At 47.4% G+C, this 12,915-nt stretch overlaps 1 protein-coding gene across 3 annotated transcripts in view; it reads left to right on the top strand.

The window, feature by feature from the left end:
- Positions 1-12,915, top strand: part of DVL3 (dishevelled segment polarity protein 3) — a 1,011,569-nt gene that overhangs the window by 490,916 nt on the left and 507,738 nt on the right. For all 3 annotated transcript variants that reach the window (XM_069618830.1, XM_069618831.1, XM_069618833.1), the window contains exon 3: positions 6,362-6,483. In XM_069618830.1, the coding sequence (XP_069474931.1) occupies positions 6,362-6,483 (122 nt within the window). The remainder of the gene's footprint in view (positions 1-6,361; positions 6,484-12,915) is intronic.

The raw sequence follows: 12,915 nt of genomic DNA, 5'->3' as shown, positions 1-12,915 counted from the left end.
GGGGTGGGCGGCTTGTGGCCGCGAATGAGAGCATATGGAATCGCGTGCACTGCATTTGGGGGGAAAGTAGCTGGACTTGGTTCATGGCTTGCCTCCACCTGACCCCCTCCGCCCCACACGGACACTCTTGCAATGCAGGATACGCCCCTGCTGGCCACCTAGACTTTATTTTAAACAATTTGCTGCATGACGATCGGTTACTTAATCTGGTCAGATGACACTTGTAACCCTGTGGTTAACCTCGTCACCCATATAAACATGGGCCCTCCAGCATGGAAGGCCCGTAGGCATAAGCTGGTAGGTGGGGTTGTTGTGGATCCGGCCGGGGCAGCACCTTCCAGGTGCTTGCCCCATTAGCATGCCGGTGACAGGGCGGGCCTCCAGGCCCCAGCCACAATGGGGACCCAGACATCGGGGCGCCCGAGACAGCAGGGAGGTGGCAGGGGCAGGTGACAACAGGTAGTCCCTGCCCCTGACACCCCACATCAAAGTCCCCCCTCCCATCCGGACGGATGTGGAGACAAGGGGCCTTTGATGCATCAAAGGGGGCTACATTGCCCTTGTTCCAGTTTTGGCCTAGAACTAGGGCGGACAAGGTAGCCCCCAGTCATCTGTTCCCCTGTCCTGTCAGCAAGCTGGAGCTGCAGGACAGCGATTAATAAAAAAAAATGTAATTAAAAAAAAAACCTCCTTCCCTCCCGCTAAATAGTGGTAATGTTAACATATTATCAGGGATCAAATAGGACAGACGCTAATAGTAAAATTGAAAAACCCTCAAGATAGAAGAGGCACCAAATGAAAGGACATAGGGTCACAGGAATAGGCAAAATAAAGAAGGTATCATAGAACTCATTAAATCTAAATAAATATCTAAAGGAGATAACCCAAAAGGCAAACTCCTCATAAAACAAATCAAGTAAATAACCAAAAAACAAAGGACAGGCTGCTAAACTTGAAGTTAGTTGATGGAAGGCGGAGCTCAAGAATCCACCACTGAGGAGAACCACCAATAACGCCTCACATGGGGCCAAATCCCAAGTGGATCTTGGAGCATAAAGAATGCCGACACATGCTTCAGAACGATGAATAAAAGCGCACGGCAGGGGAGAAAGGCAAAATGTCTCTCCAGGGCGCCTGCGAAGGGCAATCCCAAAATCTTGAATCAATATTGATGCAAGCCGAAGCTCGAGAACCCACCTCTGAGGATAAAATTAATAGCGCATCACAAGGGGCCATATCACAAGTGGATCAGAGAGCAAAATAAAGGCCTACATACAGTGGGAAAAGGCAAAACACCTCCCACAAGGGATGCAAGGAAAGGACAATTCCCTAAACTGATAGCCTGTTGAAGGCAAGCCTATGATCCAGAACCCACCTCTGAGGATAAAAGAATTAATAGCGCCTCTCAAGGGGCCATATCACAAGTGGTCAAATAAATATATAAAATGCTAAGACATCTATTAAAATGGACACATAACAATAAAACTAAATACAAAAGGTCAAAAATGGAGATAAACACGTTCTAGGGTTCGGGAACCCACCCCAGAGGAGAAAGTATGCAATAATACTGCAAAGGGGGTCCAAACACAAGTGGATCATGAGCTAAGGGAACGCCAAAAGAATGCCTTGAAAGTGAAAGAAGGCACTTGCATGTCGGGGGGGGGGGCAGGATGCCCCCTCCTTCAACCTGAGGGCATGGAAGGGCACAAAGCCCATTCCTAGATCAGGTTGGCTGAAAATGGAAGCACTGGAACCCACCTCTGAGGATAAAAAGTGATAGCCCTCAGCAGGGGCCGTATCACAAGTGGATCAGAGTGGGCTAAAAAGGATGCCTAAACACAGCGGAAGAGGCTCACACGCCTCACCACAAAGAGACCAAGGGAAGGGCAATGCCCCCAAACTGAAGACAAGTGAAGGCAATCCAATGCTTCAGAATTCACCTCCTGAGGATAAAATATTACGAAAGCCCCTTGGAGGGCTACATCACAAGTGGGACACCAGAGCGATAAGAAGGTATGCACGTGCCTCCAAAGCATGCACAAGTGCTTAAAGGTTGAGGAAGGGCATATACCTCTCCACCTGGCATGGAAAAGACCAAAAGAATGCAGAGGAAAGTTAACTGCAAAATCAAAAAGGAGCCACCAGACACATCTCACATGCTGGGTCCACCAAATACACCAGACACAGCTCACACGCTGGGTCCACCAAATATACCATACACAGCTCACACGCTGGGTCCACCAAATACACCAGACAGAGCTCACACGCTTGGTCCACCAAACGTCACAAGCCTAGTTATGAAGGGTGGCAGGGATCAGCCTCGAGTTGGGCCTACGTGGGACCAGGGTCCCCGCTCATGGGAGTAGGGTCCCGGCTCACCTAATCCCGTTGCCCAAAATATGTGTTCGTTTTGTTATGTTTTATGGTTGGTTTTCTTTTGCACCATAGCTATTGTTAATAGTACAGTAGTGGGGGGTATTTTGGAATATCAACCATCAATGTCCTGCGCTAGATAAGCAGAGGTGGCAGCTGAACAGTGGAGTAACGAAGTGATAGACCCCCTACTCCGGTAAGTATAAGTAAGTATATAGGGCTCAGGAGGAACCCTGCTCCACTTTAGATCAAGCGCCATACAATAAAGACAGTACAAGAGATTATCAGATTTTCATGAAGTATATTTTCACAGACGGTTGCCCTATAGAGACACGTGTTTCGGCGAATCACTCGCCTTTTTCAATCAGGGCTGATTAGTGAGACAGAGATCAAAAGGAGGGGAAAAGGGGAGGATTGTTAGGAGTAATAAAGAAAACATCAAAAAAGGGGAGAAAAAGCAAAAGGAACAAATCATTAGATTTTATATGTATGCAAATTATATTTGTATCGGTATCTTTAAAATACGGAGAAGTTGCTTACCTAATTGGTGAAAGATAAAGTTCACTTATTCAAATGGTAAATTTCATGGGATCAATCCCGCCTGTTAAAGAATTATACCCAATCGTGAGCATACTCATTTGGCATATTAGCTAAACGTTGGTCTGTTGTTAGCGAGCACTGTGCACCAAAAGAATAATTTCAAAATGCGTTGTACATTATTTTATCATGTTATTTGGTTCAAAAACTAAACGTACTCAGTAGTCAAACTTGGCTAATCAATAGTAAGGGAATGTTATTTTCCTTACAACGCGTGGTTCACGTGCATTTCGTGTCATACTGTTTATGGTGCACTAAAGCGCAGGCACGAATACATTTGGAAAGCAAATTAGTGTCACAGTGAAGGGTTTATGGCTTACCTCACAAGAGGTGGTCTCCTTCACAAGCGTCGGCGTCTGGAAGCGAGCACAGACACCGCGCTTTGCATCGGTAATAAAACTAACGTCGCCATAGTGACGGCAGTCCTTCTACCCTTTCGGATATTAGTCGAAAAGCAGAGCGCCATCTTGTAGATGTGTCAAAGTTACGGGTTTTGCTTTTTGTGCGAATAGAGTCGGAAAATATCCAATATCTAAATAGGTAATTATGTTTGCGAGAACTTTCTCCATGTTAATGGAGAGGTTTTTTGTGTTGAATAGCATTCAGAAAATGAAATTGCAATAGTATTTGCATTCATTTTAGATTATAGACATAAAGCTCGAGCATCAATAGAGTTACCGTAGATAAAAACCTGTTACTAATAGGTTTTATGTTATATGTGAGGTGCCATTGGCAACTGAACCATCAAATGGATGACAAAAATGGAATTCAATTCATTGGCCTCAAAAAAATCGGCATAGGAAGAAGAGGGGGAAATCGAGAACTATCTTTGAGACAACAGGAAGCCCGTACCATATGCCATTTTAGAGCAACTAAAGTGGGCCTGAACTCGGACAATGAGATGGGAGTTTTTCTTTGAACTAATGAAACTTATGTTTCTTTGAATGAAATTTTTGAATTGAAGTTTAGATATTTTTGATGACCTTAATACTGAATATCTATTTGATTGCAACTTGTCCCTACTATTTAACACCACAAATAGTCTCTTTTTGCTTGCTGCTTCGATATATATACATTAATATACAAGTGAAAATTTAACACCTCACATATAACATAAAACCTATTAGTAACAGGTTTTTATCTACGGTAACTCTATTGATGCTCGAGCTTTATGTCTATAATCTAAAATGAATGCAAATACTATTGCAATTTCATTTTCTGAATGCTATTCAACACAAAAAACCTCTCCATTAACATGGAGAAAGTTCTCGCAAACATAATTACCTATTTAGATATTGGATATTTTCCGACTCTATTCGCACAAAAAGCAAAACCCGTAACTTTGACACATCTACAAGATGGCGCTCTGCTTTTCGACTAATATCCGAAAGGGTAGAAGGACTGCCGTCACTATGGCGACGTTAGTTTTATTACCGATGCAAAGCGCGGTGTCTGTGCTCGCTTCCAGACGCCGACGCTTGTGAAGGAGACCACCTCTTGTGAGGTAAGCCATAAACCCTTCACTGTGACACTAATTTGCTTTCCAAATGTATTCGTGCCTGCGCTTTAGTGCACCATAAACAGTATGACACGAAATGCACGTGAACCACGCGTTGTAAGGAAAATAACATTCCCTTACTATTGATTAGCCAAGTTTGACTACTGAGTACGTTTAGTTTTTGAACCAAATAACATGATAAAATAATGTACAACGCATTTTGAAATTATTCTTTTGGTGCACAGTGCTCGCTAACAACAGACCAACGTTTAGCTAATATGCCAAATGAGTATGCTCACGATTGGGTATAATTCTTTAACAGGCGGGATTGATCCCATGAAATTTACCATTTGAATAAGTGAACTTTATCTTTCACCAATTAGGTAAGCAACTTCTCCGTATTTTAAAGATACCGATACAAATATAATTTGCATACATATAAAATCTAATGATTTGTTCCTTTTGCTTTTTCTCCCCTTTTTTGATGTTTTCTTTATTACTCCTAACAATCCTCCCCTTTTCCCCTCCTTTTGATCTCTGTCTCACTAATCAGCCCTGATTGAAAAAGGCGAGTGATTCGCCGAAACACGTGTCTCTATAGGGCAACCGTCTGTGAAAATATACTTCATGAAAATCTGATAATCTCTTGTACTGTCTTTATTGTATGGCGCTTGATCTAAAGTGGAGCAGGGTTCCTCCTGAGCCCTATATACTAACCATAGCTATTGTTACAATAAAGCTTGTGGCCACATTTTTCCACCTCACATCTCGTTTGGCCTCCTCCTTGCTGACCCTGTCATTATTGTCATCAGAGTCAGTTTTCACCTGCATGCCCCTTCCCCCGCACTAAAACACTTCCAGGCTTATAACCACAGGCGTACTCGTCACCCCCTAATCATCCACAGGCACAGGGATGTTTATACTCCAACACCGAGTGTCAAAAACGTACCCATACACACTGTCACAAAAGGAACGAATTGCCATTTATGACTGAGGCCTTTTTTCATTGATGACCCTGCCCGAGCACGAAGGAGCTCTGCAGGTCGTTGACATGCAAAATAGCAGTGACTTGGGGACTGTCCAGTGGAAACGGGAGGGAGCATTTCCTTCCAGCTCGAGGCGGAAAGTAGCGCACAGGACCATGAGCAGTGCCAATAAACCTCTCCAAAAGGGGAACTTGTAGAAGAGCAAGCGGGGCACATAGTAGAAATGACCACTCCATCGTCCAAGACCTACGCTTTTTCCAGTTGGAAATCTTGGAACTATGGGTTTGGCTGCACTTAGACAACTGAAGAGAGAACATCAGGAATGATGGGGAAAAAAACCATACAGTTTCCCGGATGTCGTGCTCCCCAGTCGTCATGTTTAAATAACGCTAAAAGGTAGCTGATGTCTAAATTCCCGGGGGAAAGGATGGGATCGGTGGTAAATACAGGAGGGGCATGCCCCCCCACGTCCCCTAAGACTTGAACTCTACAAATAGTTTAGTATGTGGGAACCGAGAGGCTGAAATTGAAATGTGTGCTGTGATCTTTTGTCTTTGTACCATAATTGATACTACCACTTGGTGGCGACATTGCACCACATCACCAAGTCTGACTTCTGCTGGGGAAACCGGACGTTGCAGGGGCGCTTTTGGTGCCGTCCCTTTTAGGCAGGACACCTATCTGAGAAATTGCTGTTTGTTTAAATATATATAGTCACTGTTTTGGATGACAGTATATTTAAGCAAACACTTGTTGCTCAGTACATGGAGCTTTAATGCAACTCAACGCTCCGTCCACAAATAGGTTTCCCTGTCCGGCAAACAGATTTTATGTAACTGGCAATCGCTGCTCGCTCAGGGCCGATACCTTGCACCTGACTGACCACTGCCTTCTCTCTACCTTACAGCTGGTGTCTGCAGAGGGCTCACACTCGGATGCCGGATCAGTCTGTGCAGACAACCTGTCTGACCTCCCTCCCCCCATCGAGAGGACAGGCGGAATCGGAGACTCTCGGCCTCCTTCCTTCCAGTAAGTGTCTCGCAGCAGCCGCGTGCATGCATGGATGCATCAATGACCTCGGTCTACAACTTCCTCGCTGTCAGAGAGGGGGGTCGGACATCTGTAGTGTGAGATGGAACCTTTCCTCACTTGTTCACAAGTTCAAATCCTACCCAGGTTGATGTCAAAGAAGAACATATTGAAAGTGTATCCGGTGTCCTGCGTACATGGTGGCGGGTGGGCCGGGGTATCGATGGGTACAGGTAAACGCAGTCAGTCAGTTTAAGGGTAGAGATGAGCCCGACTGTTGGGGGTGGGAGGGCGGGACTCTGACTTGGCTCCAAGAATAAAACGGGAGCAGAGTCGGCAAAAGGCTCTGGGGTCCTGCTTCCTCCTCCATCCCCACAACACAAGACCCATAGCTGGCAGCCTGCATCCCCAAGACCCATAGCTGGCAGCCTGCATCCCCAAGACCGATAGCTGGCAGCCTGCACCCCGACATCAGGCAATACAAAACCCATGCCCGGGGTCCTGCTTCCCCATCCCCCACAACATAAGACCCATACCGAGGGCCCTGCCTCCCCATCCCCAACAACACAAGACCCATAGCTGGCAGCCTGCATCCCCAACACCCATAGCTGGCAGCCTGCATCCCCAAGACCCATACCTGGCTGCCTGCCTCCCCAAGACCCATACCTGGCAGCCTGCCTCCCCAAGACCCATACCTGGAAGCTGGCATCCCCACATCAGGCAATATAAAACTGACGCCCAGGGTCCTGCCTCCCCATCCCCAACAACACAAGACCCATACCTGGGGTCCTGCTTCCCCACCTCTGGAAACACAATACCGGCCACAGCCAGCATATCCACCTCCAACAATATAACACCCATACCTGGCATCCCAGTAGTGAGGGAACATGATTTGTCCAGTATCACGCTTTAAATTTGAATACAAAGGTCAAGTTTCTCAAAACGTTTTTGAGCGCAAGTGATGAGCACCTCACTTGCGCCAAATAAAATGTGTATCACACTCCACAAAGGGCACCTGAATGGGTGCATCTTAGATGGGCACATTGAGATGCCTTTTCACACTCTTTTGTCCAAATAAGGGGGCATTTTAATGCACGCCCCGTATCTACAAGTGGGATGTGCTTTGAAATGCGCAAAAAGCAAATGCCTTCCCTGCGCTGGTTTTGAATATGCTCGGGATGGGGGGAAGAGGGGGGCTTAGAAGTAGCCGAATGCAGGAGAGTGCTATTTCTGAATCTTGCATGCCTTTTCTTTCAAGTGAGAGTGCAACGGAGTGAACCACTTCTCTCGCACTTGCATTTCTTACCTTCGAACATGGATAGAAATTCATTTTTTTTACAGCCTTTCAAAGAGACGAGCCCTTTAAGAGCCTATCACTTAGAATGCGCTCGCAGCAGACGCATGGGCGCTCGGAGCCTGCAATATATTGTTGTTGTCCCACACCAATGTATACAAGTGGGCTGGGCAATGCTTCTTTCCAGCCCCCATAACATTTGCCGATCACCTTTGAGGGTAAGGTCATGTGCGCATTTCTGAAGTGAACGCAAACGGTAAAAGCACATCCTCTGTGCTTTTTTCATATGTGCTCATTTTTGAGAAACTGGCACAGAAATGTCACGGCTGTAGTTGATATGAATATTTTTATGTATTGGCTTTAAAGAGCTAAAATATTCTTTTATAAAGAGCAGTTGAAAAGTCCATAAATCATATTATGAACCAACCATATACATGTAGAACTCCTTTTGTTAGGCAAATGGGGTGTGATTGTAGCTTTGTTTGTAATTCTCATGCAGAACAGAAGCCTGCAAAGACGTGTCCCCTTCAAAAGTCCCCTCCGTTTTTCAACTGTCTTTTCAATACGTATATAATTACACAAAATACAGAAAATCAAAACCTTGAACTCTGCGACAGGCCCTGTTTGTTTGACACAGGCATGCAACTAGTTTTGATGCATGATCTAAAGAAACGTTTGCAGTGATTCCATCGACCAGTTTGTTTGTGGTCTACTTCAACTCTTGAATGTCAGCCTTTTTTTCATTTCTTTTAAAATAAAGGTGTGTGTGGGGGCAGTTTGGGAGGAGTGAGGTGGGGCAGGGAGAAGGTTAACATGGGAACGCCCCATTTACAAAAAGTAATTCAAGAGTCTTACTAGAAGACAACAAACGGACTGTAGATTAAATCACATATCTCTGATGTTTGTTAATCTGCTTAGAATCACATGCTGTGCATAGTCCGACATCCAGTGGTCACTGCGGAGTATTGCATTTTGTTTTTCGTAGTCGAAAAGGGGTGTCTGAAACACTATCCCTATAGTGACGTGCAGCGTACCCACAACCCCTCACGCGTCGAGGTCCCTCAGATTGTTTTTTTCCGCCCAGTTATTGGTAGCTTTTATGCGGAGCTCCTCGTGAGACATTGCGAAATAATTTCCTCGACCCTTGGTCGTTTATTATTATTATTAACTATCACATAGATCCCTCCCTCGACGTAGCTGCCAAGCTGTTCTCCGCCGAGCAAGATCTTCGACGGAGGGACGAGCGGAGGAGATCCTTCGGCGCTGCCGAACACGTGGCCGCGCCTCGCCGGCCTTACACAGTAGGGAGAGTGGGGTTGTTGGTCATTTCTTTGTTAACACTCTGAGAATGCCTTTCTCTTTCCCCTCCCTCTCTTTCGAGGTCGTAATCACATTTCATGCCCTCAGCTATGGAGAGGACACCCTTTAGGTTTTGCCCGCGTTGCAAGGGCAAGTTTACCTGGAAGGACAAGCACAAACGGTGTAACCGTTGCTTGCCCCTCGATCATAAAGAGGACGGTTGTGCGGCCTGTAAGTTACTTAAACCCAAAACGTTAAAGGACTGCAGGGTCAAAAGGTGGGCAGCCTATGCGATGTCTAGGTCTGACTCCTCACCAGCTGCCGCCGAATGTGACGAGGACAGTGATTACACGGCCTCCGCAACGGAGGTTGTAGACCTCTCAAAGGAGTGTTCCCGCTCCTCGTCATCCGTCCCCGGCCCCGACAAGCCCGGCTCACACCCTGCTTATGGGGATGAACACCTCGGCGACAAGGACGAACACAGAAAAACACATAAGCACATACCCCACGGCACGCATTCGTCGAAGACAGCCATAGCGTCAACGGAGGCGTTGGGCCCACCAGCGTCTTCCGCCAACCGTAAGGGTCGTAAGCTCTTCCATGACCGGCGACTGGGCTTTCTGTAAATAAGGGCGCTAACCCCAAATCCTCAGGCGACGCGTCTCGCAAGAGTGCGTACGTTGCCAGTAAAGACTCGGCACCGCCTAGCGATCCCTCGACGGAGAAGCTGATCGCCGAAAGCCTTGTGCGTATAACTTCTAAAGACGGCCAGAGACGGACGACGGGTGACACGTCGAAAACCGCTCACAAGGCCAAAGAAACGCAGAGGACGCCGGAGGGTGGGCTGGGACAACTCCCACCATCGACAGAAGACCCGAGCCAGTGAGAGGGTTTCTCAGAAGGCGAAGGGACTCTATCTTCGACGCTATGGGACAGAACTAAGCAACTACAGGGAGAGGGAACCCCCTTTTCACTCCCAGACCGCTCTGGCCTACCTTACTGGACTGCAGAGAGGTTCCAGTCATGTATGGACAAGCTAGACAGGTTCATGGCCATCCCAGAAAATAGGACACCCAAGAGGCCAAGGGAGGTACTCCAGGAGGGGCCATGGGCTAAATACCCAAAGCTCTTTAACCCCCTACAGGAAGACATGAACTCTTACGACCTCACTGAAGAGGACTCTCACTTCCAGGAAGAGGATGAGTTTGTGAATAATGAAGACCAACAAGAGGGAGAAGGTTTTCATGATGACACTAACATAGGTCAGGAGGGCTACGAGGAGGACCCAGATGAAGGTGGCTTACAGCCCTGGCAGTCGCCATCAGGGTCTACAGACCCCGACATTATAGACATTTGTTCTCCTCAGACCACACCGGTCAGGAACCCATCTCCAGTACACGATCAGCCCACCTTCAATGCGCTACTGAGGAAGGCAGCAGCGCATTTTGAAGTTGAAACTGGGAAGGTCAACCCAGATACTGATTTCGTCGAAAGGATTATTAAAGAAAAACCTCCCACTAGTCAAACTATTCCTATCCTCGCCTCGGTTAAGAGACGACTCACCCCATCACTGTCCACCCCCGCGCTGGTAAGAGGGGTCAATCCAAGAATCGAGAAATTGTTCTCACCCTCTCAGTCAGACCCATTATATATCAGGGGTCACTCAGTCGCGGACTCCTTAGTGGTGACTAACACAAGGAAGAGGGCTGGGGTTCCACTGTCAACCAGCGAGGCACCCCCAGATAAAGAAGGGAAAAAGCGTTATGCCTTGGGCAAAAGAATTTCCGCCTCAGCAGCGTTTTCAATTAGGATTGCCAATAACAATACATTGTTGGCAAGCTATGCTGATGCTCAATGGGGAAAGCTTAAGCAGGACATCGAAGAAGCCCCTGAACCTCTAAGAACTCGCTTATTGGCTACAGTTACAGAAGGAGCTCTGGTCAACCAGAGCATCATTAAGAACACTCTTGATGCAGCAGAAACTGCTGGCCGTTCTTTGGTGCAGGGAATTCTGCTGAAGCGTCACGTCTGGCTTCGCAATTCCAGTTTCAAGGCAGAAACGCAGGCGTCACTCATTAATAAGCCAATAGAAGAGTCAAATCTCTTTGGAAGGGCAGTGGACGATACACTGGAAAATGCGAAGAAAGAATTCGACACCATAAAGACCTTAGACCAAATCTCAAAGCCTCCAAAAGGGCAGGGATTTGGGAACAAGCGCTTTTTTCGTGGGCAACGGCAACAGCAGCAGCAGCAACAGCATTACACTGCGGGCAACTGGCCCTCTAATCAGGGTACCGGTAACCAATATAACCAAAGAGGACAACGCCGTGGCAAGGGCAGAGGCCGGGGCTCCAGCCCCAGAGGCACCCCGGCAAGTAACACCAAATGACTCGAAGGTTCGGGGCCCCTCCCATGCGTCTCCGGTTGGGGGCCGGATAACATCGTTCCTATCAGCATGGGAGGGAATAACATCAGACCGGTGGGTATTGTCAACCATAGCCCACGGGCACTGTATATAGTTCAATCGGTCCCCCACCTACAGACCTCCAAGGGGACGACGCCTGTCACCAGAACACCTTGTCATCCTTCTGCAAGAAGTAGAACAGCTTCTACAGAAAGGAGCAATATAGGTCGTGCCCCTATCTCAGGTAATGGAATGTATTTATTCAGTGTACTTCCTTGTACCCAAAAAGGACCTAACCATGCGCCCTGTACTAGATCTGCGCCCAGCGAACAAATTTGTAAAACCACAAAAATTTCGTATGGTAACATTACAGGAGGTAATTCCTCTGCTATCTCAGGGGGACTACATGACAACACAAGACATGAAAGATGCATACTTTCATATTTTGATGTTGCCAGCGCACAGAAAATACCTCAGTTTCATGATAGAGGGCAAACACTACCAGTTCAGAGTGCTACCCTTCGGCATAGCGTCTGCACCGAGGGTATTCACGAAGGTACTGGCAGCGGCCCACCTGCGCAGGTTGTCCATACCGGTATACCCTTACCTCGACGATTGGCTCATAACAGGGGAGTCCTAAGAGACATGCTTCTCAAACACCCAGAAGACAGTAGACCTTTTGTTCCAACTGGGCTTCTCCATCAACGAGAAGAAGTCCAGCTTAGACACCAGCCAAATCAAAGAATTCCTAGGGGCTCTAATTCGAACAAAGGACGGCCTTGTCTTCCCCTCCAACGAGAGGGTCCAAAATATGCTGTTTCAGATCCCTCAATATGTGGCCGGTCGAGAGGTGACGGTACGCAAAGCAATGCGCTCGCTAGGAATGATGACGTCATGTATTTATTTGGTACCTCACGCGCGCCTGCGCATGCGCCCAATGCAAGAGTGGCTCAACAGCCAGTGGTGTCAGGCCAGCGGACAATGGGACGATCTAGTGGTGGTCTTGCAGGCCTTGGTTCTCTCGCTACGGTGGTGGTCGAAGGAAAACCTGGTAATAGGGAAACCATTCGCCACCCACGCATTGGAAGCCACTCTAACCACAGACTCATCCCTCACAGGATGGGGGGCTCACCTATCCCATCAGACTGCTCAGAGTCTGGACTCCGAGCGTAGCTTCCAAGCACATAAACTTATTAGAGCTACTTGCGGTGTCCAAGGCACTAAAAGCGTTCCAGACACACCTACAAGGGAAGACAGTGATGGTCCTCACGGACAGCACCACAGCCATGTACTACCTCAACAAGCAAGGGGGCACTCACTCTCCAGGACTGTCCAAGCTGTCCCAGAACATCTGGAAGTGGGCTCTCAGACACATGTTCCTATTGTCACAACATGTACCAGGGGAACTCAATCTGCTAGCAGACAAACTCAGCAG

Source organism: Ambystoma mexicanum, chromosome 10 (assembly GCF_040938575.1).
Source record: "Ambystoma mexicanum isolate Mex_15411 chromosome 10, UKY_AmexF1_1, whole genome shotgun sequence".
NCBI lineage: Eukaryota > Metazoa > Chordata > Amphibia > Caudata > Ambystomatidae > Ambystoma > Ambystoma mexicanum.
This window is presented reverse-complemented; position numbering and strand designations above follow the sequence as displayed.